Genomic DNA, 27,819 nt, shown 5'->3' on the forward strand with positions numbered 1-27,819 from the left:
GATAGTTTTTGACTTAAAGTTTATTTTGCTTAGATATGGCTACTCCTGCTCTCTCTTGGATATCATTTTCATGGAATATCTTTTTCCATCCTTTCACTTTCAGCATATGTGTGTCTTTAAATCTAATGCGAGTCCCTTATAGACAGCATATAGTCGAATCTTGTTTTTTTATTTATTTTTAATCCACTTAGCCAACAACAGAGTTATAATTTTTTTTTTTTTTTTTTTTTCCGAGACAGAGTTTTGCTCTTGTTACCCAGGCTGGAGTGCAATGGCTCAATCTTGGCTCACTGCAACCTCCGCCTCCTGGGTTCAAGCAATTCTCCTGCCTCAGCCTCCCGAGTAGCTGGGACTACAGGTGTGCGCCACCATGCCCAGCTAATTTTTGTATTTTTAGTAGAGACGGGGTTTCACCATGTTGACCAGGATGGTCTCGATCTCTTGACCTCGTGACAGAGTTATAATTTTTAAGCATTTCTTTGAACTTGGTTAATCTGTAAATCTGGATGCCTTTATATCCAAATATTTATCAGAACTAAAGACCTTTAGTAACTATTCCCCCCTTTATTTTATATGCCTATTTTCTCTTTATTATTATTTTTTTAACAGAGACAATATATTTGATTCCTTGACAAGACCATAATCTGATCCCAAAGATGTGCTCCACAAACCCAGGCAACTGGGTCACCTTTGATGATGATCCTTCTTTCCAATCTTCTCAAAAGTCGAAGAATTTTCCTCTGGAGAATCAAGGTGTCTGTAGACCAAATGGACTGAAGCTGAACCTTCCTGGCCTCAGGGAATTTCCTAGTGGATCTTCTTCCACCAGCAGCACCCCTCTCTCCTCCCCCATTGTAGACTTTTATTTCAGTCCAGGACCTCCAAGTAACTCTCCTCTTTCTACACCTACCAAAGACTTCCCAGGTTTTCCTGGCATCCCCAAAGCGGGGACTCATGTGCTTTATCCCATTCCGGAATCATCTTCAGACAGCCCACTCACAATACCAGGAGGAGGATCTTCCTTACTGCCTCCCAGACCAACCTGTTTATCTCATGCCTTGTTACCTAGTGACCACTCTTGTACACATCCAGCTCCCAAAGTTGGCCTTCCAGATGAAATTAACCCTCACCAGGCTGAAAGCCTAGAATTCCAAAATGATGATCTTCCCCAGTTTCAGTATTTTCGAGAGGACTGTGCTTTTTCAAGTCCATTTTGGAAAGATGAAGGCAGTGATTCCCAGTTCACCCTTGACCCACCAGGCAGCAAAAAGATGTTCTCATCAAGAGACAGGGAGATGCCTATTGATCAAAAAAGCCTAAATAAATGTTCACTCAACTATATCTGTGAGAAGCTTGAACATCTCCAGTCAGCTGAGAACCAAGACTCACTTAGAAGTTTGTCTATGCACTGCCTATATGCTGAAGAAAATGCCTCTGCCTTTGTCCCCCACACACTCTTCAGGAGTCAGCCAAAAGCTGGATGGTCTTTCATGCTGAGAATTCCTGAGAAGAAGAATATGATGTCTTCCCGACAATGGGGACCAATTTTTCTGAAAGTTTTGCCTGGAGGAATTTTGCAGATGTATTATGAGCAGGGATTAGAAAAACCATTTAAAGAGATACAGCTTGATCCACATTGTAGGCTTTCTGAACCCAAGGTTGAGAACTTTAGTGTAGCAGGAAAAATCCATACTGTGAAGATTGAACATGTGTCTTACACAGAAAAAAGGAAATACCATTCTAAGACAGAAGTGGTTCATGAACCAGACATAGAACAGATGCTGAAGTTGGGGTCCACATCGTACCATGACTTCCTTGACTTTCTGACTACTGTGGAGGAGGAGCTGATAAAGTTGCCAGCTGTTTCAAAACCAAAAAAGAACTACGAGGAGCAAGAAATTTCCTTGGAAATTGTGGACAATTTTTGGGGTAAAGTCACAAAAGAAGGAAAGTTGGTTGAAAGTGCTGTGATAACTCAAATTTATTGCCTCTGCTTTGTGAATGGGAACCTGGAATGCTTTTTAACCTTGAATGATATTGAGTTGCCGAAGCGAGATGAATCCTATTTTGAGAAGGACTCAGAAAAAAAGAGGATTGATATTCTTGACTACCATCTTCATAAGTGTGTGAAAGTACAAGAATTTGAGGAATCAAGAATCATTAAGTTTGTATCTCTGGATGCCTGCCGTTTTGAGCTGTTGCGTTTCAAGACTTTGTATGATGGGGATGATCTTCCCTTTTTCTTGAAGTCTGTAGTGGTTGTCCAGGGAGCATATGTGGAACTTCAGGCTTTTGTCAACATGGCCCCATTGGTGCAGAGGTCATCCCATGCTGGTTCCTTAAGGTCCTGTGACAACATAATGATACACTTTCCTGTCCCATCGCAGTGGATCAAGGCCCTTTGGACCATGAACCTCCAGAGGCAGAAGTCTCTGAAAGCCAAAATGAACCGCCGGGCATGTCTGGGGAGTTTACACGAACTTGAATCTGAACCTGTCATTCAAGTCACTGTGGGGTCAGCAAAATATGAGAGTGCCTACCAGGCAGTGGTATGGAAGATAGATCGGCTTCCAGACAAAAATTCAAGTAAATATTCAACACCCCGTTTATTTTCATGGGAAATAGCTTAAATATTTTCACCTTCCTCCTTGGGTTGAAACCAGGTAGAGACAGCTGGCAATTTGTCAGCTGAAGCCATGCTTTGGGGTGGGAGAGGGAACATTTAGCTAAACAGCTAGTTTATTTGTTTCCTTTTGCACCCATTTCTACCAGGTAAGTTTAACTGTTTAACATTTAAAAAAATATATACAAAATACCATGCTAGGCTAGGAATTTGTTGTGGATGGCGGCACTAAGAGAAAATTCACTGATATCCATGGTTGAGATTAACCCATCAACTTCAAATGCTAAAAATGTTTCTAATATAGCTGAGATTCCCTAATTATTCTTTGAAGATCTGTCATTGTGAATGTACCAGAACTTTTTTGCATTCTCAGCCAATACCACTTCTTCCTTAGGTTTGCTCTCCGCTCTTTGAAATAAGACTGCTTTCATTTTTACCCAAATTGATTTTTGTTGACTGAATTCACCTGGTCATCTCAACTGGTATTGCTTTTGTATTTGAGACAGGATTTCACTCTGTTATCCAGGCTGGAGTGCAGTGGCATGATCATGGCTCACTGTAGTCTCTACTTCCTAGGCTCAAGTGATCTTCCTGCCTCAGCTTCCCCAGTACCTAGGATTATGGATGCATACCATCGTGCCTAGCTAATTTTTTGTTTGTTTGTTTGTTTTTTAGTAGAGACGGTGTCTTCCTATGTTGTCCAGGCTGGTCTTGAATTCCTGGGCTCAAGGTATCCTTCTACCTTGCTAGGATTACAAGTGTGAGCCACCTTGTATGGCCTTAACTGGTTGTTTTAGAATTAGGTGGACACATTTGAGTGTTAAAAATTCAGTTAATTTTTAAAAATTTTGCAAAGAAAACCATTATCTAGAAGTCAGAACTTGAAAAGACAGTTATAGTACCGCATTTATTTTGGAGTAGTAAGTTATTGGTAGGCATAATAGAATAAAGTCAAAAACCAAATTTTAAAATTAGAGCTGTTCCCTATTTTAGTTTTGAGTTTTTTTTTTTCCCTAGCAGAGTTTTTTTTTTTTTTTTTTTTTTTTTTTTTTTCCCTAGCAGAGTGCTGGTCACTAGTCTCTTGAATTAAACTGGGGGCAGGGTTGGGTGCCCTGAGTTGATCCATCCATCCACCCATCCATCCAAACCTTTACTGAGCATGTACTGTGTACCAAATGCCACATCAAGTGCTGGGGATAAAGATAAATAAAAATCGGATCCCTGTTTCCAGATGGCTCACAGCTGCTGTAGTCCTTCAGAGAAATTTAAGCTTGCCCCTCCAGGTTGTGGACTTAAGAGGAAGCGTTTTTCTTTGGGGTAGCCTTAAGGCAGTGTTTCTCAAACCTGACTATATTATTATTATTATTATTATTATTTTGAGACGGAGGCTCACTCTATTGCCCAGGCCGGAGGGCAGTGTGATCTCACTGCAACCTCTGCCTCCCGGGTTCAAGTGCTTCTCCTGCTTCAGCCTCCTGAGTAGCTGGGACTATAGGTGTGTGCCACCATGCCTCGCTTATTTTTGTATTTTTAGTAGAGATGGGGGTTTTGCCATATTGGCCAGGCTGGTCTTGAACTCCTGACCTCAAGTGATCCACCTGCCTTGGCCTGGTGTTGGGATTACAGATGTGAGCCACTGCACCTGGCCAGACCTGACTATATTAGAATAGCTTGAGAGCTTTCAAATAATCTCAATGTTCAGACTCCACTTCACGCTAGTTAAATCAGAATCTCTCGGAGGGGAGGGAGCCAGGGGCCAAGTATTTGTTTGAAGATCTCTCCAGGTGAAACTAACATGTAGTCAAGGGGAAGAACACTGCTCTCCAGGTGTTGTGAAGTTGTAGAACCAGAAGAGCAAGCCCCAGACTACAATTGACTTGGGCAGCAGGGACCGTACCCCGGAGGCCATGGGACCACCTTGTCTGTGACTCTCTGTTTGCTGGTTTAGCATCTGTTGACTGTTGGAGCTTGAGCTATGGGCAGGATCTTGCAGGTGAGAGACACAGGTCTGGTGAGCTGAGGAGCTCCAGGACGCTGTGCAGAGGGAAGTTCCTATACTGTCTTCCTTCCTAACACCCCACACCCTTCTTCATTAATGCCAACTTTCACCCCACAGCATTCTCAAGACTTGCATTAATTATGTTCTGTTTCCCCAAACTGGCAAGGATAGCTCAGACTTAGGGCAGGGTGAGGTGGTGATGGTGCAGTGTGGTCACACTGAATGGCCTCAAACAGCATCTTCTGATTAACTCCGCTGTGTTGGGAGGGAAGGTCAATATCTTCCATGATATAAGCTACGAAATTAATGTCTCCTGCTTTCTTCTTTTTTTTTTTTTTTGAGATGGAGTCTTGCTCTGTCGCCCAGGCTGGAGTGCAGGGGTACGATCGGCTCACTGCAACCTTTGCCTTCCGGGTTTAAGTGATTCTCGTGCCTCAGCCTCCCAAGTAGCTAGGATTACAGGCATGCACCACCACACCTGGCCTAATTTCTTACATTTTTTTGTGGAGGCAGGGTTTCATCATGTTGGCCAGGCTGGTCTCTAACTCCTGACCTCAGGTGATCTGCCCACCTCAGCCTCCCAAAGTGCTGGGATTACAGATGTGAGCCACCATGCCCGACCCCTGCTTTCTTGTATAACTTGGCTAGAGAGGCAAACTGAATCATGTGCAGATTATCTTTATGCCAGGGAAACCAGTTTTGAGGTCTTCATACAAGGTTCATAATGGTCTATTCTAAAAGTTATTTGTGCTAGTTTTAGGTTAGAGGGGTTAAACAAAATCAGAGTATTGGCTTTCATTTTGCTAAACAAAAAGGGAAAGAGAAGCAGGCAGAAAGGCAGACAGGCTGGAATGGCTACTGGAACCTCCTGGATCTGCAGGCTTCCTGTGAAATATGGGTGATAAACTAACTCCTGCTGTTTTCCGTTGATCCTAGAGATGGTCACAGGGACTGGAACAAAAGGTGCAAAGCAGTTTGCATAGACTTGAAGTGGTAATTATGCTATTGAGAGAGCAGCACAACTGGCTCAGCCTGCAGGCTTGTCCACCTGGTGTCAGAGGCCCCGTCTGTAGTCCATTCCTATTGCTCTACTTAGAGCAGGTGCATTCCAGGAGGCCCTGAAGGAACTAAGCCCTTGGCTAAGCCTGGCCAGGGTAACCACAGTTTTTTTTTTAAACTGAGAACCCATACCAATCATCTTTCTTAATTTTGGAAGTACAGACATGCATAAAGCTTCTTGTGAAAATAATCCTGTTTATAACCCTGCATTTTTTTTTCAGAGTTAATGGTGTAGTTAACTGAGTCAATTTATTGAGAAGGAGGCTCACTCATTTATTCCACAAACATTTACTAAGTTTCTTCTAGTTATAGGCTGTGTGCTGAGTGCTTATGAGATACAGACATAAACATGATTCCTATTCTACCAGACACTTAACTGTCTAGAAGGTAAGACAGACTCCGAAGCAGCTACCCAAAGGTACTGTGGGAAAGTGCAAAGTTTCAGGCTTGTACAAACACGAACACTTATGGATCCCAGAGGAAAGGGTAATAAACTGCCTGGGGACTAGGGAGGGCTTCCTGGAAGAGCTGATGCCTGGGAGAGTCAATAGAGTTTCCATCAAAGAAACAAACAGCAGAACAACAGGTGTGTACATGGGGGATCTTGCCTAAGTTTTAGAGCCGAGGGAGTGGTGGGGGAAACCAGTGGGCCATGCTGTGGGATGTGAAGTTTGTGTGTCACCAGGTCCTCAGGGTTGTTTTCAGGCATGACTGCTACAGAATAATATCTTGTTTCAGAAAGGCTGGCGTGCAGTGCAGAGGAAATATTTAGGAGTAGATTATAGACACACGGAAGTTGGGAGGAGGTGAGGGATGCTGAGCAAAGGCAGTGGCAGTGAGAGGCAAGGGATGGGTGAGTGAATTCAGAGGAGGTGCCCCCAAATGATGATAGATTCTCTATGGGCATGAGGGGAAGGGAGGGGATGGGAAAAGTTCAGGGGCTCTGACTTTGGTGAATAGGTGCGCAGTGGTGCCATTAGCTTAGATAGCCTGGGCTCTTCTCATCATCTATCCTTTTAGAATCTGTTTCCCAGCCCTGGTCTCATGTTAGCATCATTAAAACTTCAAACACATATCCATATTTGGGCCCCATACCCTACTAATCAGGCTCTGTGAAGGTGAGGCCCAGTTATTGATGTTTATAAAGGCTCATGTGGCCAGAGTTGAGAACTACTGACCTGGTCCCCTAGGCAGGGATCATTCTTGCTCTTCGTATCCTTGTGTCTTCTAGAGCTCTATTATTGTTCTCCCATGAGTGTTTATTTTTGAGATGGAGTCTTGCTCTGTCTCCCAGGCTGGAGTGCAGTGGCGCCATATTGGCTCATTGCAACCTCCGCCTCCCGGGTTCAAGCGATTCTTCTGCCTCAGCCTCCTGAGCAGCTGGGACTACAGGCGCATGCCACCACACCCAGCTAATTTTTAGTAGAGACAGGGTTTCACCATGTTGGCCAGGCTGGTCTCGAACTCCTGACCTCATGATCCGCCCACCTCGGCCTCTCAAAGTGCTGGGATTACAGGCGTGAGCCACTGTGCTCAGCCTCCCATGAGTATTAGCAGTGGAGCTCACCAAGAACAATGACAAGAATGGACATTTCCAGAGAAACTGGCTGGACTTGATCTTTGCCTTCAGGAATTCTTTTGTAAGACCGTCATATCACCAGGCCCACACAGAACATTTTACAAGCATTTCAGTCAATTACACGGTGATAATTCACTGAACAAATCCTTTGGGATCACAGCTGCTTTATTGAGATCAGGTCTGTGCACAAAGAGGAGGCCCAGGGAAAACGCAGTGGGGCTGTGTCAAGTGGAGTCCAGAGGGCATGGTGCAGCTGTGAGCCTGGCTTAGGGCAGGACATTTCTGGGATTACAGGGCCCTGCCCCAGGCTTCTCTGTTAAGGGGGTGGGGAGAGTAATGCAGAGTGAGAGGGTGCCAGGGCAGGCTATAACCTAATTTGCCTCTTGAGAAGTATGGAAAGAATAAGGTTGGAGCAGAGGGGAAATCTGTCCTAAGGCAGTGCTTCCCAAACTTTTGTGTGCCCAGGAATCACCTTGTTAAAATGTGGATTCTGACTGAGCAAGTGGGATCTGGAATACTGTGATTTCTGGCAAGTGCTGATGTGATGCCAATGCATCTAGCCCAAGGAACACACTTAGAACAGCAGGATCCCAGAATGCATCTCTATTTTTCTATATGACTTTTAGGTCAGTTGTGCATTTAGAGAACGTAAAGTTTTAAAAAGCTCTTTACAATTTTATCCTTTTCAAGGTAGCTTCTGAAAAACTTGCATTATTTGAAAAAATACTTCAAAAATGGAAACTGAAAGAAAAAATATATTTTCTGCCTCAGCCTCCTGAGTAGCTGGGACTATAGGCACTTGCCACCATCCCTGGCTAATTTTTTTATTTTTAATAGAGATGGGGTTTCACCTCCTCTGAATTCACTTACCCATCCCTTGCATCTTACTGCCACTGCCTTTGCTCAGCATCCCTCACCTTTTCCCAACTTCCCTGTGTCTATAATTTACTCCTAAATCTTTCACTTTCAGCACTGGAGTGCAGCAATGAGATCTCAGCTCACTGCAACCTCTACCTCCCAGGCTCAAGTTATGCTTCCACCTCAGTCTCCCAAGTAGCTGGGACCACGTGCCTGGCTAATTTTTTGTATTTTTGGTAGAGATGGGGTTTTGCCAGTTGCTCAGGCTGGTCTCAAACTCAGCTCAGGCAATCCACCCGCCTTGGCTTTCCAAGTGTTGGGATTACAGGTGTGGGCTACTGTACCTGGCAAGAATATATCCACTAGTCTACACTCTAATTATAAAACCGTTTTTTGTTTTTTTTTCCTTCCTGGGAATTTGAGGGATCAGGACTGACCTTTTTTATTGGGGAAATCACTTACCTGTGATTTCTGGAAAGGTGGGGAGGGTTGCTGGTCCCTTAATGTCTCTTCTAACAGCTTGTCAATGCTTAGTATTTCTTCAATAGTGGGCAAGTCTTTCATTTTACAACAAAGGTTTGCCTGAGGCAGTAGCTCACAGACTTTATTCATACTAAAGTGTAAAGGACAGTAGAGGAGCTTAGGCTTCGTTGGGCTGGTAGAGAGAGAGAGAGAAAGAAAGACAGCTGAAGACAGATGAGGATGCTGGTTAGCCAGAGGATGTGTAAATAGTGGCACAGAATTAGAAAGAGGAATGAGAGAGGTGGAGGATTGATTAAATATATTTACCCCTAACTTCCCAATTTTTCTTTTTCTCTTTTTTCTCTGCCCTGTCATCAGCATATTGGTTGCTCTCTCCTCCTCCACTTCTGTCATCCTCTTGCCATTCATTCCCTTCGGCCCTCTAACAATTCAGTTTCAGATGTAAAATATTTTGGTTCAAGAGGGACAGATATCAGTTAGACCTAAGATTCTGTAATTTACATTCCCTGTCCTAAGGAAAGGAATTATGTTGAGAGAACAATGACCAAAGCTCGACAGTTCCCCCTGGTGGTCAGTACTGAGACAACAGGATTTTCCTCTATCTTTTATTCATTAATGGGTGAATTTGACAAATATCCATTAAGCCCCAAACATGACTGACATTGTGCTAAGGACAGACCTGATACCTGTATCTATGGAGCACAAAGTCTGGACAGGGAGTGTGTTACTAAATACTGTAGAGGATTTAGCATTTTCAAAAGCCATAAAAAATAAGCCAGAAAACTTGAAAAAGGCTTTCTTTTACCATTTTTAAAGAAAAGCGAATAGAAAGGTTTTGTTTCTGAAATTTTTGGAGCACTAAGTCTTCAACTTGGGTTTAGTTTTTTTCTTCAATTTTCATCATAAAATTTCCCCAAATGGTTTTTTCTTGTGAAGTGTATCAAATCAGATCATATCTAGTATCATTTTTAACTCTGAATGTGTAGCATTCACAGTCTCTATATGAGCAAAATTATAGTAACTAAATAATACTGGCTTTAGAATTGAATAGCACTTTGAAAAATAATATGTCTAGCTCATCTGTACCGATATAGAATGCTACTGCCTCAGTTCTGTATGCCTATGAACTGGTTAATCCTCACAACAACCTTTATAAGGTTCAGGTTATCCTCATTATCCTCATTTTCAGATGGAGAAACTGAGGCTCAGAGAGGTAAGCAATTTGTAACCCTAGCCTTAACCACTTTGCCATAACAAGACTGAAAGAGTGCCTGCATGAAGTGTTAATGAACTTACTGTATCCTCACTGTAGACAGAGGACTAGAAAGAGTAATGGAGTATGGAATCTCTCTGGGTGTGTGTGTATGAGAATGAAGTTATCACTTGCCTGCAGTGATCTGGGTTGTTAAGGGCACCTCAGAGACCACTGTTGTCCTACCCTACCTGTAAGTGGTAGAGATGGCTAATGAACATCTGTTGGTTAATTAACTGATGACTTCTCAAGGCTGTTTACAGCCTTAGAATCCTATTAGTCTCTCTACAAGAAACAGGTTGTATGGAAGAAAAGGCAATTTATCTTTTAAGAATTAAGTGAAATCCTTTAAACTCTTGTTTTTGTGCCTAAAGCTATATTCAGATGGAAATGCCTTTTCTCCAGCTATGTCAGTGCTACAGTCATTTAATCTGCCTCTGGAAATTACTCTTATTTCATACATTTATTTAAGTAAGGATAGCCACATTGGATATGGAGATGCTATGAACAATGCAACAGAATCACAGAACATTTGTAAAGCTGCTACAGTGATTACAAAGAAAATACTTTTCATTTCCTTATAACACACACACGCACACACTTTCTCTCTCTCTCTCTCTCTCTCTCTCTCTCTCTGTCTCTCTCTGTCTCTCTCTGTCTCTCTCTCTCTCTCTGACCCTCATCTATAATCTTTGAGTATATCCAGTATCTCTGGATCTGGCACCGAACCTGGCCTGGCATAGCATAGATGCTGAATAGGTGACAAGTTGAATTGAGTGAAAATCAATATTAGATTAAAATATTAAAGGCCAATATGCCCATCTCTACTCTGTATAGCTGTTGCAGTCAAAGTATTTTGGAAAGATGAGTGAGAATTTTGAAAGATGAGTAGGAAAAATAATTTGTTCCACTGAAAAAGGAATTCTTGGTTTGGAACGTTTTCTGAAAAGTTGTTTAACTTTTAAAAATAAGAGTTTTAAAATAATATGATTTAATTTGGGCTAGAGTTTATTTTTGAGTTATCTATAAATAGATGGTAAGACAATGAAAAAGTTAATAATTATAAGATGTTATTCAGTCTAAGAAAAATCTGCTTGTACAGGCTTGAGCACATTGTAGCCAAATTATGTTTAATATAAATATTACTTTTATCTTTTAATTAAGGAAAACTTAATTAAGTTTAACAATATTACTATATTGTTTAATATAATTTAAACATTAATAGTAATTAATATTTTTAAATATAAACATTTAGCAGATTATATTAGTATAACATAGTAATTATAGTATAATATATACTAATATTATAATCTGCTAAATATTATAGTAATATTTCTAATTAATAGTAATATTTCTAATTGAAAATGTTTTTAGGAGTTTATCTGTGCATGCATATAGTAATATATTTTTTATTTTTTTATTTTTAACTTTTACCATTCTTATTCAAAACAGTAATAAAGTCATACTTGTTTTAAAGCCGGTACTTCAAAATCGCAGACAGCTTCCCCCTAGTTAGTGCAAAATTGTAGATTTTCATGGTATGTTGTTTAAATGAAATTTGCACTGTTGCAGTGCTAATCAAATTCCTTATTAAGGAGATGAGTGCCTTTTTTATTCAAGAAAAGTGTTCAATGGCCATAAAAATACTTTGACTGTTTGATTTTTTTTTTCCCTCAAGGTCTTGATCATCCCCATTGTCTGTCATACAAATTAGAGCTTGGATCAGACCAAGAAATTCCCTCTGATTGGTATCCATTTGCTACCGTTCAGTTTTCCATGCCTGACACCTGTGCCTCAAGGACAGAGGTCAGGTCTCTGGGGGTGGAGAGTGATGTCCAGCCACAGAAACATGTTCAGCAGCGAGCTTGCTACAACATCCAGGTACATCCCACAGCTTCCAGAACTGTCACCTGATTTCGCTTTAAATATTTGTTTTGCTGTCTTTTGTAACCGTGTGTGTGTATGTGTGTATATGTTTGGTGAGATTTGCCCTAGAGAGGATCTCAATTATGGAAACTTGAATGGCCACCATTGAACTTAGTTCTTCCCATCCATTCTGTAGAATGTTGGGAACACTTGATAATTTAGCTCTTAATGAAAAACAGACATTAAAAATGAATCTACATTTTAGAAGCATATTTATTTAAAAAGTTTTGGTGTTAGATAGAATACCATTTCTCAAAATGTGTGCTGCAGAACATATGTCCCATATAATTACCCAAGAGAAAAATAAGTTGGGGAATGCATATACTAAATTAATGTTAAAGGCCCCGAGAAGTCCTGCAATAAAGAAAAGTGTTAAACTTAGTTAACTCAGCTCTCTCCAACTCATTGGCTATGGTGTCTTGTCTATCTGGGTATGTGTATGTAAAACACTTATCCCTATCTTGGGGAATAGTATTCTGTGGAGCTTGCTTTAGGAAATGCTGAGTTACTCTATTATGGTAGTTTGAAGGTTTTTTTTTTTTTTTTTTTTTTTTTTTTTTTTAACGATGGTGTCTCACTGTGTCACCCAGGCTGGAGTGCAGTGGCCATGATCTTGGCTCACTGCAACCCACACCTCCTGGGTCCAAGAGATTCTCTTACCACAGCCTCCTAAGTAACTGGGATTATAGGCACCTGGCACCATATCCAGCTTTTTTTTTTTTTTTTTTGTATTTTTAGTAGAGATGGCGTTTCGCCATGTTGGCCAGGCTGGTCTCGAACTCCCAACCTCAGGTGATCTGACTGCCTCGGCCTCCCAAAGTGCTGGGATTCAGGTGTGAGCTACCACACCTGGCTTATGGAATTTTTAAGTTTTATTTTAAATTTTTTAATAGAGATGGGGTCTCATTATGTTGGTCAAACTGGTCTTAAACTCCTGGCCTCAAGTGATCCTCCTGCCTTGGCCTCCCAAAGCTGCTGAGATTACAGGCATGAGCCACTACGCCCAGCCTGGTATTACGGTAGTTTTAAATGTTTGCCATCAGCTCTTCTGAATTCTTAGGCAGATGAACTAAAGGAGGACATACACTTACATCTGTTTCTAACCTTGTTTTCCTTTCTTATCCTCAAGTTTAGTAGATATGTGGATATTCTTTGCCACATATTTCTCACAGTATCTTGAAATGATGACATATCTTGCTGGTTTTAAGTTTTATGATTTTTTGTTTGTTTGTTTGTTTTTGAGACAGAGTCTTGCTCTGTTGCCCAGGCTGGAGAGCAGTGGCACGGTCTCAGCTCACTGCAGCCTCTGCTTCCTGGGTTCAAGTGATTCTCCTGTCTCAGCCTCCTGAGTGGCTGGAATTACAGGCATGTGCCACCATGCTCGGATAATTTTTTGTATTTTTAGTGGAGATGGGGTTTCATCATGTTGGCCAGGCTGGTCCAGAACTCCTGACCTCATGATCCGCCCGCCTCAGCCTCCCAAAGTGCTGGGATTACAGGTGTGAGACACTGCGCCTGGCCTAAAAGTATTTTTTAACTAGAAAATATTCCAAAAATCACAAAGATTAAACAGTGCATTACAGACAGGTGGTTCAGTTTAGAATTTATGTTTCCATTTTGACTTTCATATGAGCAATATTTTATGATTTCTAATAGCATTTATTTTAAAGAATTTAAATTTTGCCTGTGACACAGCCTAAGAACGTGTCCCTCGAATAGCCTTTAAAATCTATATGTTGCTTGACTTGTAGCAATGATTAATGCCATTCTGATTTTCTACTCATTTATTTCTAATAAAAATAGTGATATTATACATGACATCATTAATACCAAGTGGGGCTCCTATACTATAGTAATACAAGTCAGGATTTTTCTTTATTTTGGACTATCTGTTTAGAAGTCTATGTTTGGGTCCAGTTACCTTTTTCTTTTTCTTCTTTTTGAGACGGAGTGTCACACTATGGCCCAGGCTGTAGTGCAGTGGCACGATCTCGGCTCGCTGAAATCTCCACCTCCTGGGTTCAAGCAATTCTCCTGCCTCAGCCTCCTGAGTAGCTGGGACTACAGGTGTGTGCCTTCACACCCAGCTAATTTACTTTGTATTTTTAGTAGAGACGGGGTTTCACCATGTTGGCCAGGATGGTCTCGATCTCCTGACCTTGTGTCTGCCTACCTCGGCCTCCCAAAGTGTTGGGATTACAGGCATGAGCCACTGCGCCTGGCCGCCAGTTACCTTTTTCTATTATAAAAGTAATGGGGGCTGGGTGCGGTGGCTCACGCCTGTAATCCCAGCACTTTGGGAAGCCGCGGCGGGGCGGATCACCTTAGGTCGGGGGTTTGAGACCAGTCTGACCAACGTGGAGAAACCCCCTCTCTATTAAAAATACAAAATTATTAGCTGGGCATGGTGGCGCGTGCCTGTAATCCCAGCTACTCAGGAGGCTGAGGCAGGAGAATTGCCTGAACCCAGGAGGCGGAGGTTGCGGTGAGCCGAGATTGTGCCATTGCACTCCAGCCTGGGTAACAAGAGCGAAACTCCGTCTCAAAAAAAAAAAAAAAAAAAAAAAATACAAAATTAGCCGGGCTTGGTGGCACATGCCTGTAATCCCAGCTACTCAGGAGTCTGAGGCTGGAGAATCACTTGAACCCAGGAAGCGGATGTTGCAATGAGTCGGGTTTGCGCCATTGCACTCCAGCCTGGGCAACAAGAGTGAAACTTTGTCTCAAAAAAAAAAGATAGGTAGTGCTATCCCGTTGCAGCCCCTTCAGAACTGAAGGATGCATTTCCCTATAAGCTGGGAATTGCCCCCGGCTGAAGATAGCTGCCTTCCCCGAGGTCACGCCTCCTTCCTGGAATAGATGCTGAAGTGTACAGACCCTTTTGCATCAACTTGGGCTAACTCTGTAGGGTCAGCCCAGCTTCAGCTCTCCAGAGCCTGGGCAGAAGCCTTCATTATGACTGCATTGCAGCCCAGCTTCTCTCTCTGCCCCTTTAGCTTCCCTTCCTGCCTCACTTCCCCACTAGTGTTGACCTTGCACTCTCCAGTAAACTTTCTGCACATAGATCTCCATCTCAGCATCTACTTCTTGGGGAACCTGACCTATTATACTAGGTATATAAAATTATGTGTGACTGAAACGTGGGTCCAGTGCGCATGGAGACTGCTTTTATACTTATTTTCCTAGTCACAGGATATGCCAGATTCATGCAGTTTTAGTGGACAATTAAAAATTACTTTACAAGACTGGGTGCGGTAGCTCACGCCTGTAATCCTAGCACTTTGGGAGGTCAAGGCAGGTGGATCACGAGGTCAAGAGATCGAGACTATCTTGTTCAATATGGTGAAACCCCATCTCTACTAAAAATACAAAAATTAGCTGGGCCTGGTGGCTCATGCCTGTAATTCCTGCTACTCAGGAAGCTGAGGCAGGAGAATTGCTTGAACCTGGGAGATGGGGGTTGCAGTGATCCGAGATGGTGACACTGCACTCCAGCCTGGCAACAGAGCAAGACTCTGTCTCAAAAAAAAAAAAAAAAAATTAATTTACAAAGTATCTCTAGCTTTAATAGCATTTACTAGTTGATCTGCACCTGGTGGCAGTTTCAAAATGTTTTCTTCCATTTAGTAATTATCTGTTGTAGTTTCAAAGTGCCAGATACTGCTCCACATGCAGGGACACAGCAGTGTGAACAGAGAGACAAGGTCCAAGGTCCCTGTCCCTATGGAGCATAGTTTCTAGTGGGGGTAAACAAAAAATAATTAGTAGATAAATAAATAAATAAATAATATGATTTCAACTAATGAAAAATTCTAAGAAGATACTGAAATAGGGTAACAGGATAGAAAGTGACTGGAGGGCTTTATCTGGGATAGTCCTGCAGGACCTCCATGATGATGTGACATTTGAGCTGAGATAAAAATGACAAAGAGCAGATGGTTTGGCCCAGCTGGCTCACTATTAGGTTGCTGCAAAAGTAATCACAGTTTTTGCCATTAGTTTTGCACCAACCTAATAGTTTGTAAGCTGGTTTCTTTCAGTTAGAGAGAGAATTTTGGGTATATTATAAATCTCAGGGAGCCAATGGCCGGATATATGATACAGCCATATATCCAGGGGGGAGGGATAATTGATCACATGTCTGTTCTAGCCAGATCTGTGTTTTTCTCAATATATATATTCTGTATACATTTTATAAAAACCACTTTTGACTTAGAAGACAGCTTTGGTGCTCTTGAAGATTTGACCCTGGCGGGGAGGATCTGGGGAGACTCTTGTTCAAAAGGAGAGCAGAGTGTTCACTTGGAAGCTACTGCAGGAGGGTAGAGGGCTGTGTCTGTGTCCAAAGGGCGAGGTTTTTGCAGTCTGTGCTGGATGTATAAAATAGGACTGAAGAGGCGTGAGTGCTGTGTTGCATTGTTAATGTTGCCTGTGTTTTGCTTTTGCATAACAGGTGGAAATAGAAAAGAAGTGGATTAAAATCGATGGCGAAGACCCAGATAAAATTGGTGACTGCATAACTCAGTAGGAGTAGCAAGAGTTTATGATGACACCCCACTTGTCAGATATGTAATTCAATGAAACCACACACAAGTCCTGCTACTGCATCACGGAAATGACTTCTGAATAGTGGTTTTAGGACAGGTCTGATGGCTGTGTTTAGAGAAGTTTAGATCTAAAACTGAACAATCTGTATTTTATGCTTTTCATATGCTTTTGTCCTAGGGGTTTGATCTAAAATGTTTCTATAATTTGTGTGATGTTTAGCTTCCTGTAGAAACTCAAAAGCACTGTTACTCGTTGTGTGACCCCACAGCCAGTTTGATTTTTGATTACTCAGTGGCTGATTGTTTTGCACCCTGGATTACTGAGCTGCCGTCTTTATTTTTTCCCATCTCTTCTTGCTGCTTAGTTCCTGTACCAGAGGGTAAGGCAGTCAAAGGAGACATGAACCTAAATATTAATTTTCCCTCTTGCTTGCCTCTGAAATGTGGCTAGGTGTAGAATGATGTTGAAACCACAGGCTAAAATGTAGATCTGGAAGTATCTATGCTTTTGAATTACTTATTTTCCTGTCTTCTTACCACATTGCTAAGTAATAATTGGCTATATTTGGTACCTGTCTCTCTCCTACTGTATTGTTATTTTCAAAATGTGTTTGTATTCTGGTGTGTGCTGCAAAGAAGCTATTTCTGTTGTCCTACATATTTTAGTACAAATCACTGACATATTTCCTTTCACTTGGCAGGATTCCTTTCAAAATGGAATCTGAGTATTGGACACTAGTTAGCATATTTATATATTAAATATGAATTTTTAAAATTTATGAATATTATTTTCCAAAAGTACAGACTCTAAGGACGTATTTTGATAAAATATTATTGTAATGAACATGCGCCTCTCTTGAGTAGAAGTTTAAATCACATTATGATTATTTTATACTAGTTCTGCTATCGTGCTATTTTATGCTAATTCTGCTTAATTTAGAGTATTTTTCATTAAAAGGTGAGCAAAGTGAAAGATACTTGGTTATTTTACCCAGATTTCTAAGAGGCAACATTTTTATTCTTCAGAGTCAGGTAAATGACTGTAATAGTTTGGTTTCTAATGAAAAGTCAATAGCATTAGCAGTTATAATTCTGTTCATAATTTCCTTTTAGCATTTACAGTAAAAGGGGAGAATTTTAAAATTTATGAAATTTATATTCCAAATATCATTTTTAGTCTGAAAAACAAACTCCCCCATGTGGTATTAATATACCTTCAATTTATGTTGAATCTTAAATAAGGAGATACTTTTCTCTATTGGCTAGATTTGTTTTGAGTAAAAACTGATGTAATGTTCTTCCAAAGAACATTTAGGTGTTGGCCTATAGAGTTTATTTCATATGTTTTATTTAATATTATATTACATTCATTGTAATCTGTTCAAAAACAGATTAAGACAAACATGATGGTCTGTATCAATCAGCAGATTTTATTGCTCTTCATTATTTTACTGCAAAGGCAAAGAATGCAAAAGGTAATAGTTGAAAGGAATTGCTATTGCTGTTTTTATTTTTTATTTTTTTTGAAATGGGGTCTCACTCTCTTACCCAGGTTGGAGTGCTGTAGTGCGATTTTGGCTCATCTGCAACCTTTGCCTCCTGGGTTCAAGCAATTCTTGGGCCTCAGCCTCCTGAGTAGCTGGGATTACAGGCGCAAGCCACCATGCCCAGCTGAAATTCTTTTGTATTTTTAGTTGAGACGGGGTTTCACCATGTGGGCCAGGCTGGTCTCAAACTCGTGACCTTAGGTGATCCTCTCGCCTTGGCCTCCCTAAGTTCTGGGATTACATGCATGAGCCACTGCGCCTGGCTGCTATTGCTCTTTTTAACTTCATTTAATGCATTGCTTATAATATCATATGCTTGAGGCGCACTGTTGATATATAGTAGGGCAAATCTGTGTGTGTATGTCATTTAAAAAAATTCCATCACCTTTTCTTATCATCTGGTGTGGGCGCACTCTAGAGTGACTTCAGTCTGCTCAAAACAAATATGGAGGCAGCCCGAAACTGATGCTGCCCACAGTCTCAGTGAAGTTAGCTGGGTTAATTACTACCATTCCTTTCTACGTGTTTTGTGGCATCCTGCCCACAAAGAACTCACAGTCTAATTAGGATGAACCTAATGACGATTTACACCTCAAAATATATTCAGCAAAGGGTTCACTTAATCGCCCCTTATGCTTCACAGGTTGACTAGTATCTGTGGGTACCTCCCTGCCAGGGTTATTCACTCACAAGCCACTGGGCCTTCAGGACATCTCAAGATTCAGAGTTGACAATATAATAGCAAAAGCTGGACTAAAGCCCAAATGGAGTGTCTGTGGCAATGCAGAGGCTGATAGCATTAACAGCAGGGTGCTACAGCATAATTGTTAATTTGCATATCTATTAGGATTCTTAAATATTCATTGCTTAGTATTAAATTACCATTTTGTGTAGGTAGGGGAGGCTTATTCAATTCTTCTGACCTCAGAACAGGCAGGAGGTCAAATGTGACTACAGAACTCTAGGTGAAAAATCAGGTAAGGTTCAAATTAAGCAGAATTGCCCTTGCCAGAATAGCGATCTTCAAAAAACTCCTGCTTTTAAGGGAGGGGAGAGGGAAAGGAAAGGAATAAGGGAGGAAATATTCCTTTTCTAGTATTTTGCTGTAGATCAGTCCATTGTGAGTTTAACCATTTTGGGGTCAAATGGGCAGACTTCCAAGGAGTTGACCAGTTTGTGACTAGTCTGGTCACCTTTCCAGTTATAGGATCATATTAACTATGTAAATGAATTTATGGGTAGATTATTACATGATCAATTGTGCAGATCTGAATTTAAGGACATTTCCTTTTTCTGTGGGAATCACAGTTTATTATCCATTTAAAAAATATGTGTAAAAAAGATACTTTCCAGCACATAAAAAAAGGCTGGAATTTTCAACCTGACATATATATTAGACAGTTCTAGGATGTTAGTTCCCTTCATTCTAGAGCTGTGCTTGTGATACAGCCCCTTTTCTTATAAATTCAGTTAGAAGGCCTTCCTTAACAATGACTATTATGTTTTACTTAAAATACGGTTTTATATTCTGTCAATACAAATATAAAACAGGTTGAGCCTTAATCATGTAACAAAATATTTTGTAGATTACATATTGATTTTTCAAAAATTAAAAATGTATTTCAAATGATTCTTACTGTGCTATGAATTTATATCTTATGCAAGACCTGGGGCTATTTTTTTTCTTAAGGTAGGAAATCAATTTCAATAACCGTAAACAATTGACTCTCTGTCAGGCATATGTACACAGCTTGACTATTAAGGAGTCAGTGACCATGACCTCCTGGCATATACTGGAAAAATGACACCATCAAAGTATAGTTGATAATGTTATAAAGGATGATTTTAAAAATAGGGTATAATCATGACTCATAAAGATATGAAATGAATATGTGCATAAGATTTTATTTAACTCATTAACTAATGAGGGAACTGGTAAGATGTTACAACTGGTTCCAAGGAGAATTCAAAGAACAGAGACATATATAAGAAGTAGGGAATTCTGAAATGAATTTGCAAATAGATGTAAATTGGATCCATCCATAGGGCAATGAACAATAATTTCTCCTACCCTAACACAATCAATTTGCATTTATCTGGACAAGGATTATTTACATTATCATCAGTTTTCTACAATTTACAGAGTTGTAAAATAACTCAAAGACAGTGACAGTGTTGATAACCTGGATGAATAAGCTAGACGGGACTTCTATTCAAAGTCTTTCACAACTTTTCCCTGAATATAGGAAAAACTTTGTCCACAGAACCCCATGGAATTTTCAAACTTTGGCAACTTGTAGAGTAGTCCTGTAGAATTAATTGGCACTTAAGAGCTGCGTTTTTAAAGTTTAGAAAACCAGTTTTACATAATTTTACAGAATATATTTCAGGTAAAGTGTACCTGTGGGTGGTAGGGAGTTGGGGAGAATGGAGGGGAGTTGTGAGGGAGTGGAGGGGAGTTGTGGGGGAGTGGAGGAGAGTTAGGGGGAGTGGAGGGGAGTTGTGGGGAGTGGAGGGGAGTTGTGGGGGAGTGGAGGGGAGTTGTGGGGGAGTGGAAGGGAGTTGTGGGGGAGTGGAGGGGAGTTGTAGGGGAGTGGAGGGGAGTTGTGGGGGAGTGGAGGGGAGTTGTGGGGAGTGGAGGGGAGTTGTGGGTGAGTGGAGGGGAGTTGTAGGGGAGTGGAGGGGAGTTGTAGGGGAGTGGAGGGGAGTTGTAGAGGAGTGGAGGGGAGTTGTGGGGGAGTGGAGGGGAGTTGTGGGGAGTGGAGGGGAGTTGTGGGGAGTGGAGGGGAGTTGTGGGGGAGTGGAGGGGAGTTGGGAGAGTGGAGGGGAGTTGTGGGGGAGTGGAGGGGAGTTGGGAGGAGTGGAGGGGAGTTGTGGGGGAGTGGAGGGGAGTTGTCAGGGAGTGGAGGGGAGTTGGGAGGAGTGGAGGGGAGTTGGAGGGGAGTGGAGGGGAGTTGGGGGAGTGGAGGGAGGCCCTAGTAGATATGAAGGTGAATCAGTGCTTATAAAAGACCAACCTAACAAGGTCTCCACCCTCCTTTTTACAAGAAATCTGCCTTGTGTTGAAATTAGATTTTTATTTAGCTACTAAAGTTAATATTCCAAAATGGCAACAGTACTTCATAGAAGCCAGATAATTAAGCGCCATTGTAGCCACTTCGAGCACTCAACAAAGATTGGCCCTAGTTCTTCAAGAACAACAAAAGGAATGAGTGGCAAAAACTGACCATATCTGTAGCAACAGTCCTCAAAATGCCATCAATCGGTTCTTCTCTGTTTTTTTTTGGTAGTTGGTATGTAGCTAAGTTCTTTACTGTTTTGTCTCAACTCTGGCTAGACTGTCCCACCACTTTTGTGTGGACACACGGTGGATTTTGATGTTGTCTTTCCTAGACCCTCCCCATCCTCTCCAGCTACTGTATTCCAAGGAGCTTTTGTGCCCTTAGCCAGGGCCCTAAAACGTAGGGTTATGTGTATTCTGTTGAACCATAAATAATCGCCAATATTTACCTTTCTTGATGGGAGTTTCACAAGCTCAATTTAATTCTCCGCATATTTCCCTGGGTCATATGATACAAGCATTTTTTGTTATTCTGCTTAGAACTGGCATTGAAATATGAATGTGACTCTAATTTTTAAAGCAAGACAGAGTTGCTGGTCAAGAAGCAAATAGTTGAATTACAAAAAAAAAAAAAAAAAAAAGAAATTACCAGCCTGGGTAACAAGAGCGAAACTCCGTCTCAAAAAAAAAAAAAAGAAAAAAAAGGTAAAAAAAAAGAAATCACAAGCTACAGGTAATATTGTGCCTTTAGAATCTTGTTTCATCTGTAAGAAAGAGGACTACTGATTAGATTAATTGCCCCATGTTTTAAAGTATTTCAGTTTATTTCCATGAGACTTCCTGGGAAAGAAAGGCACAGCATTGTTATACTCTGGGTTTTGCTGCTTCCCCTTCATGTATCTGCACTCGCACAGCCTTCCAAACGTCAGAGGGAAGAGTGGCTTCTTTAAATAATATGCTTGTGTGTGTTGACATTTTCCTGAGAAGCCGCTTTTGTGGAACCCAGAATTGTGAACGCCACGAAATGTAATTTGCAGTACACTCTTGAAACAGAAGAGGGTGCTCTCAGGCAAGCTAATGCTACCCAGTGCTAGAAACATTAGCATTTGAATTTCGTGGTGCCTGTATTATGATTAGTACAAGATCTTGGGGGCATTTAATAAAGCATTTCAAAGCATTGTGAGTCCAGTGGAGTATAATTAAAATTAAAGCAGTAGACAAACACATTAAAGTCTTCTTAATGCCTAGTCTAAAAATGCTGTCTAATACAATTTTACACATCCCAAAGATTTAAATACTGTGCTTATCTCTAAAATTTCGAACTGTTACAGAGACAGAAAAACAGTGTCTTCCTTCTCTGCAGATTTCAAACAAACTTTTTCTAATGAGAGTTAATAAACTCAACATCTTTCTTTAAAAGATTTATAAGATATTATAATTAATTCATCCTGCTTTGGCATGTATCAAGGTCAATGTGTTCTCTAAAAATCTCCAGTCCAGGATTTTACTTTCAGCTTCTTAGGTAAGAATAAGAAGATAATCATATATCAATATAGCATTTCATGCTACCTTGACTCAGGGACAAGCCTTAGTACTGTTTCAGTCCTCAGAAAACAGTAATGAGCACTGTCCTTTTCAAGAGTGGCTCTATATTTCTCTCAGAAATCTTTCTGGGTGGATGTTGTCATTCTTTTATAAAGCCTGTTAGGACACTGTCTTTCCAAAAGTCTTATATCATGAGTAAGTTTGTGAGTATAGCTGCATTCCCAAAGACGTCTTCTGAAGTACAGAAGGCTTCCTTAAGACATTGGCTGCCACACTTTGCCACTCTGAGTCACCTCAAAATGGTATGTGACCTTCCTTCCAACTAGTCATCTTGCTGATCGTTTCAATTTTTTTAAGTGCTTACTATATGTCTGCATTTTTTTAGGTACTAGGGATAAGGAATTACAAAGACAGTTAATTCTTGCTCTTATAGAGAGTATATAATAGTGGGGAAGTCAGACAATAAATATCAAGTTGTGATTATTGCTGTGCAGAAAAGTAAAGCAGGGTAAAACAGTAAAGAGTAGTAGAAGTGTGCCATTTTAGATTGGTAAGGGATGTTCTCTAGGTCATGTTATCTCTAGGATGAGGTGACATTCTAGCAGTGAGACTTGAAAGAAATGAGGTTAGAGTGCCACCCAGATCCCCAGGGAAGAGTTTGTCCAGCAGAGGGCTCCACTAGTGCACAGGTGCTGGACTCTGGGGGTGCTAATCCATCAGAGGAACATCACAGAGGACAGATGGCTGCTGGGTGGCTATATCAGAGTGAGCAAGTGGGTGGGACGGAGGTGGAAAGAGATCAGAGAGATTGTGGGGAGGTGGGGGAGGCAGACCACCTAGGGTTTTGTGAGTCATGGATTTTATTCTGAGTGAGATGGGACCCCCTGGAAGGCTTAGTGCAGAGGAGTGATAGGAACTTCATTACATGTTAAGATGATTCTATGCTCATAAAAAGGAAGCAGAGAAAGTTAAGTCTTGCAATAACTCAGGTGTCTTAGTCCTTTCCTGCTGCTATACCTGAGACTGGGGGATAGCAGAAATTTCTCACAATCCTGGAGGCAGGGAAGTCCAAGATCAAGGTGCCAATAGATTCAGTGTCTGGTGAATGCCTGTCTGTTCCTCATAGTAGGCATGTTCTTGCTCTGCTCTCATATGGCAGGAGGGGCAAAAGGGCTCCCTGAACCCTCTTTTATGAGGGCACTAGTTCCATTCATGAGGAGAGAGCCTTCAAGCCTAATTATTTCCCAAAGGTCCTACTTTTCACTACCATCATCTTGGGGTAAGGTTTCAACATATGAACTTTGCGTGGGACACAAACATTCAGATGATAGCACCAGGTGAGAGGTGATGGTGATTGAGGGTGGCAATAGGAGATGAAAAATGGTTGAAGTCGGAACATATTTGAAATGTAGAGCCAATAGGATATGCTGATGGATTAGATGTGGGGTGTGAGGGAAAAGAAGGGAACCAAAAACAACTGCCAGATTTTTGGCCTGAGCAACGAAAGAATAGATTGTTTTTATGGAGGCGGGGAAGAGTGTTGTAGGAGCAGGTTTTGTGGAGAAAGATTGGGAATTCATGTTTGGATGTGTTAACTTTGAGATGCCTATTAGATGTCCAATGGAGAGAGTAAGTAGCAATTGAATGTACAAGGCAGGAAAGAGTGCTGGGATAGAGATGCAACTCTTAGAGATATCAGCACTTTCAGCCGGAACTGACTGAGATTACCTGGGAGTGAATATAAAATAGAATAGAAGTGGACTGAGAATTGAGCCCTTGGGCTCCCTGGAGTTTAGAGGTCAGGAAAATGAGGGCAATGCCATAAATGACATTGAGGAATAGTAGCTGGAGTAGAAGAAAAAAGAGAATGGTATTTCAGCAGCCAAGTGAAAGAGGATGTAATCAGTTTCCTCAAATGCTGCTGCTAGAGTAAGATGAGGACTGAGGGTTGACTACTGGATCTAGCAACATGGAAATCGGTGACATTGACAGAAACAGTGTCATTGACGTGACAGCAATGGAAGCAAACTCAAGCAGATTTGGACCCAGGGAGTAAATGGCTTTGTAGCAAAATTTCCTTCTACCCTCTTCAGTTCTGTGGTTGGTCCAATAATTAAACTGACATAAGACAGATTAACAGGAGAAAAGCATACCAATTTTATTTAATATTTTTACATGTACATGGCAGTCTTCAAAAGGAAAATGAAGACCCTAGGAAGTCATTAGGCCATGAAGCTTGTATGCCATTTCATGCAAAGAACAATAAATTATGGGGGATGTGACAAGACAGAGGGGCTTGGGCTCGGGGCATTAAATTGTAGGACAATGCCTAGGAAATACATGGGAGAGACTAATGAAAGACGAGGATCATTTTAGTTGGTTTGACGTGGAGGTCCGTTTCAGCATCAACTGCTAGTCTCTGGTGCTAGGAATGTTCTTCTCTTCCTAGTACAGGGAAGGCAGCTTTTTCATGGAAAATTTTATGATCTGTTTTTAGGTAGAAATGAGGAGGTCAGAGAGCCTGTGTTAGTTCATTTTGCATTGCTATAAAGGAATACCTGAGACTGAGTAATTTATAAAGAAAAGAGGTTTAATTGGCTCACAGTTTGGCAAGCTGCTCAAGCATGGAACCAGCATTTGCTCAGCTTCTGGTGAGGCCTCAGGAAGTTTTTACTCATGGCAGAAGGCGAAGAGGGAGCAGGCACGTCACATGGTGAGAAAGAAGCAAGAGCAAGAGGAGGAGCTTCCAGGCTCTTAACCGGCTCAGCATGAACGAAGAGTGAGAACTCATTATCGCAAGAACAGCATGAAGACATTCATGAGGGATCTGCCTATGATCCAAACACCTCCCACTAGGCACGTCTCTAACATTGGAGGTCACATTGCAACGTAAAATTTGGAGGGGAAACATCCAAACCATATCAGAGCCGTCCTGCATGAGCTGTTTCTCAAGCACCTTCAGCTTAAAATAATCGATATGCCAATAAGCATATTTTGGGGTGGCATATTCTGAATCCCTTCAGCACTCCCCCTTTTTTTGGAGATAGATTCTTGCTCTTGTTGCCCAGGCTGGAGTGCAGTGGTGCTGTCTTGGCTTACTGCAACCTCCACCTCCCAGGTTCAAGTGATTCTCATGCCTCAGCCTCCCGATTAGCTGGTATTACAGATGTGTGCCACCAATGCTGGCTAATTTTTGTGTTTTCAGTGGAGATGCGGTTTCACTGTGTTAGCCAGGCTAAACTCCTGACCTCAGGTGATCCACCCACTTCTGTCTCCCAAAGTGCTGGGATTACAATCATGAGCCACCATGCCTGACCCCCTTCAGCTCTTTTGAGGAGTTTTGCTGTCAATGTGAACACTGGGACAGTAGCTGGGAAGGATGAGATTTTAACACTTCCCTGACATCCCTTAACCTTGATTCTTTGTCTGCTCTTCTCACTCCTTGTCATTATTATTATTTTTATCTTCTTGATGTTAACTCTTGCTAAAATTTTCTCTTCCCTATTGTTAATGCTTATAGAAAATGATTCCTTGTCATCTTTTAGCCCATGTCATCTGAATCATTTGCTGTTTCTAGGATAGGTTCTTTGACTATGCCAACTTGTATTTCTTCAGAATTTTCATTAACTATATGTGTGGTGTTGCAGGCATTACACATTTTAAAATAAATTTAGCCATTGCTTCAATCACATCCTGCTTTGTTTTAAAATTTTTCTTGGTTGAGTTTGACAGGGTCAATGTCATTTCATATTAGGATGGCAATCCCACTTCAAATTTTGTTATGAAATTCACAATAATTATAAACCAGTTGCTGGTTTCATAATCTTAAGAATGCCTATGAAGTGCCTGCAGGATAAAAAAAGCACACCTACTTATTCATAGTTTTTATAACTACCTAATGGTTTGAACTTTGATTATTATAGTTGACGTGATAATATTCTATGTAAGTAATTGTTCAGTAATTAACAAGTGAATTTTAACAAAATTAAAGTATCTGTGAAAGGTACAATTTAGGCTACTGTGAAATCATTCTATTCATGTGATATTTCATTGTTTTGATTCATTGTTTAAACTGTTTTGTATGGTTTAATTAAGGAGGGCATCGAAATATGATTTCATGACTCACAAGGCTTATAGCCATACAAAGGGAATTTCTTTTCCACAATGCTTAAAGATGGGAAGAACCACGAGAACAAATATCACAGAGAATACACTTGATAGATGAAGTACATTAACCATATAGTGAGTGAGTTCCAAAATTACTAAAGTCTAGTTGCTCAATTAGGATGAAAGCAGGAAAGTAAAAGCTAGTTGAAGTGTGAGGTATGAGTGTAAGAGAGGATCTTGGGAGAGATGGCTTGACCAACGCAACAGAGATCCCTGAAGACACGGGAGGTCCCTTCATGCCAGAGTGCAGGTGTTGCTGGTGAGGCGTCGGAGATGGGCCCAAAGGCTAACAGGATGTAGCCCTGCCACACCTGGAGCTCATGATGTTCGGAGAAGCAACTCAATAGAGTGCAGTCACGCCATGGTCTACGCTCTCAAAGTATCTGTCAAACTCTTAGGTTTGTAGGTAAGTCATGCATTACTTACCAATGGGAAAACGTACAACATGAGAAATGTGTTGTTAGGACAGTTCATCGTTGTGCAAGCACCATGGAATTTACTTACACAAACCTAGATAGTATAGGCTTTACCTTATAGTCTATTGCTCCTAGGCTACAAAGCTGTTTTCAGTAACAGCATGTTACTATACTGAATCCTGTAGGCAGCAGTAATACAATGATTTTGTGCATCGTAACATATCTAAACAAAAGATACAGTAAAAATGTGGTATTATAATCTCATGGGGCTACTGTTTTATAAGCAGTCCCTCATTGACAGAAACATTGTTATGAAGCACACGACTGTATTTTGGAGTCCAGTACTTGAAGTCAATAGCTCACATACCGGGTCTGACAAGGTGTAATGTAACATTCTCTAAGAAGTGGGAGTACATTGCAAGTTTTTATCACAGTAAAACATATGTCACTCATAGCAAACTGTATATGTGTTTGGAATAATTTCAAAGCTATGTAACAAAAACAACTCTCAATTAAAATAGAAGAATAAACTTCAATTTAAAAATATTATTACTCAAATATGGTAAATATTTAATGTATAAAGTAGTGAAACAAAACTTACTAAACAAAAATATTACATCTTGCAATTCATACTCCATTTTAGCCTTTTAAATTTAAAGGTAAAAGTAAAAACTCTAAATAGACAGAATGACAGAATTGAAGTAATGTAAGTTTGGCCAGGCACAGTGGCTCCTGCCTGTAATCCCAGCACTTTGTG

General features: G+C 40.9%; 1 protein-coding gene across 2 annotated transcripts in view; it reads left to right on the forward strand.

Annotated features, from left to right (window-relative positions):
- Nucleotides 1-19,503, forward strand: part of STON1 (stonin 1) — a 63,844-nt gene extending 44,341 nt beyond the window's left edge. For both annotated transcript variants that reach the window (XM_021675819.2, XM_064364062.1), the window contains exons 2-4: nt 610-2,586; nt 11,532-11,734; nt 16,233-19,503. In XM_021675819.2, the coding sequence (XP_021531494.2) occupies nt 657-2,586; nt 11,532-11,734; nt 16,233-16,307 (2,208 nt within the window). In that variant the 5' untranslated portion in view covers nt 610-656 and the 3' untranslated portion in view covers nt 16,308-19,503. The remainder of the gene's footprint in view (nt 1-609; nt 2,587-11,531; nt 11,735-16,232) is intronic.
- The last annotated feature ends 8,316 nt before the right edge of the window (nt 19,504-27,819 follow it).

Source organism: Aotus nancymaae, unplaced genomic scaffold (genome assembly GCF_030222135.1).
Source record: "Aotus nancymaae isolate 86718 unplaced genomic scaffold, 86718_ANA_hifiasm-v0.15.2.pri h1tg000057l, whole genome shotgun sequence".
NCBI classification, from domain to species: Eukaryota; Metazoa; Chordata; class Mammalia; order Primates; family Aotidae; genus Aotus; species Aotus nancymaae.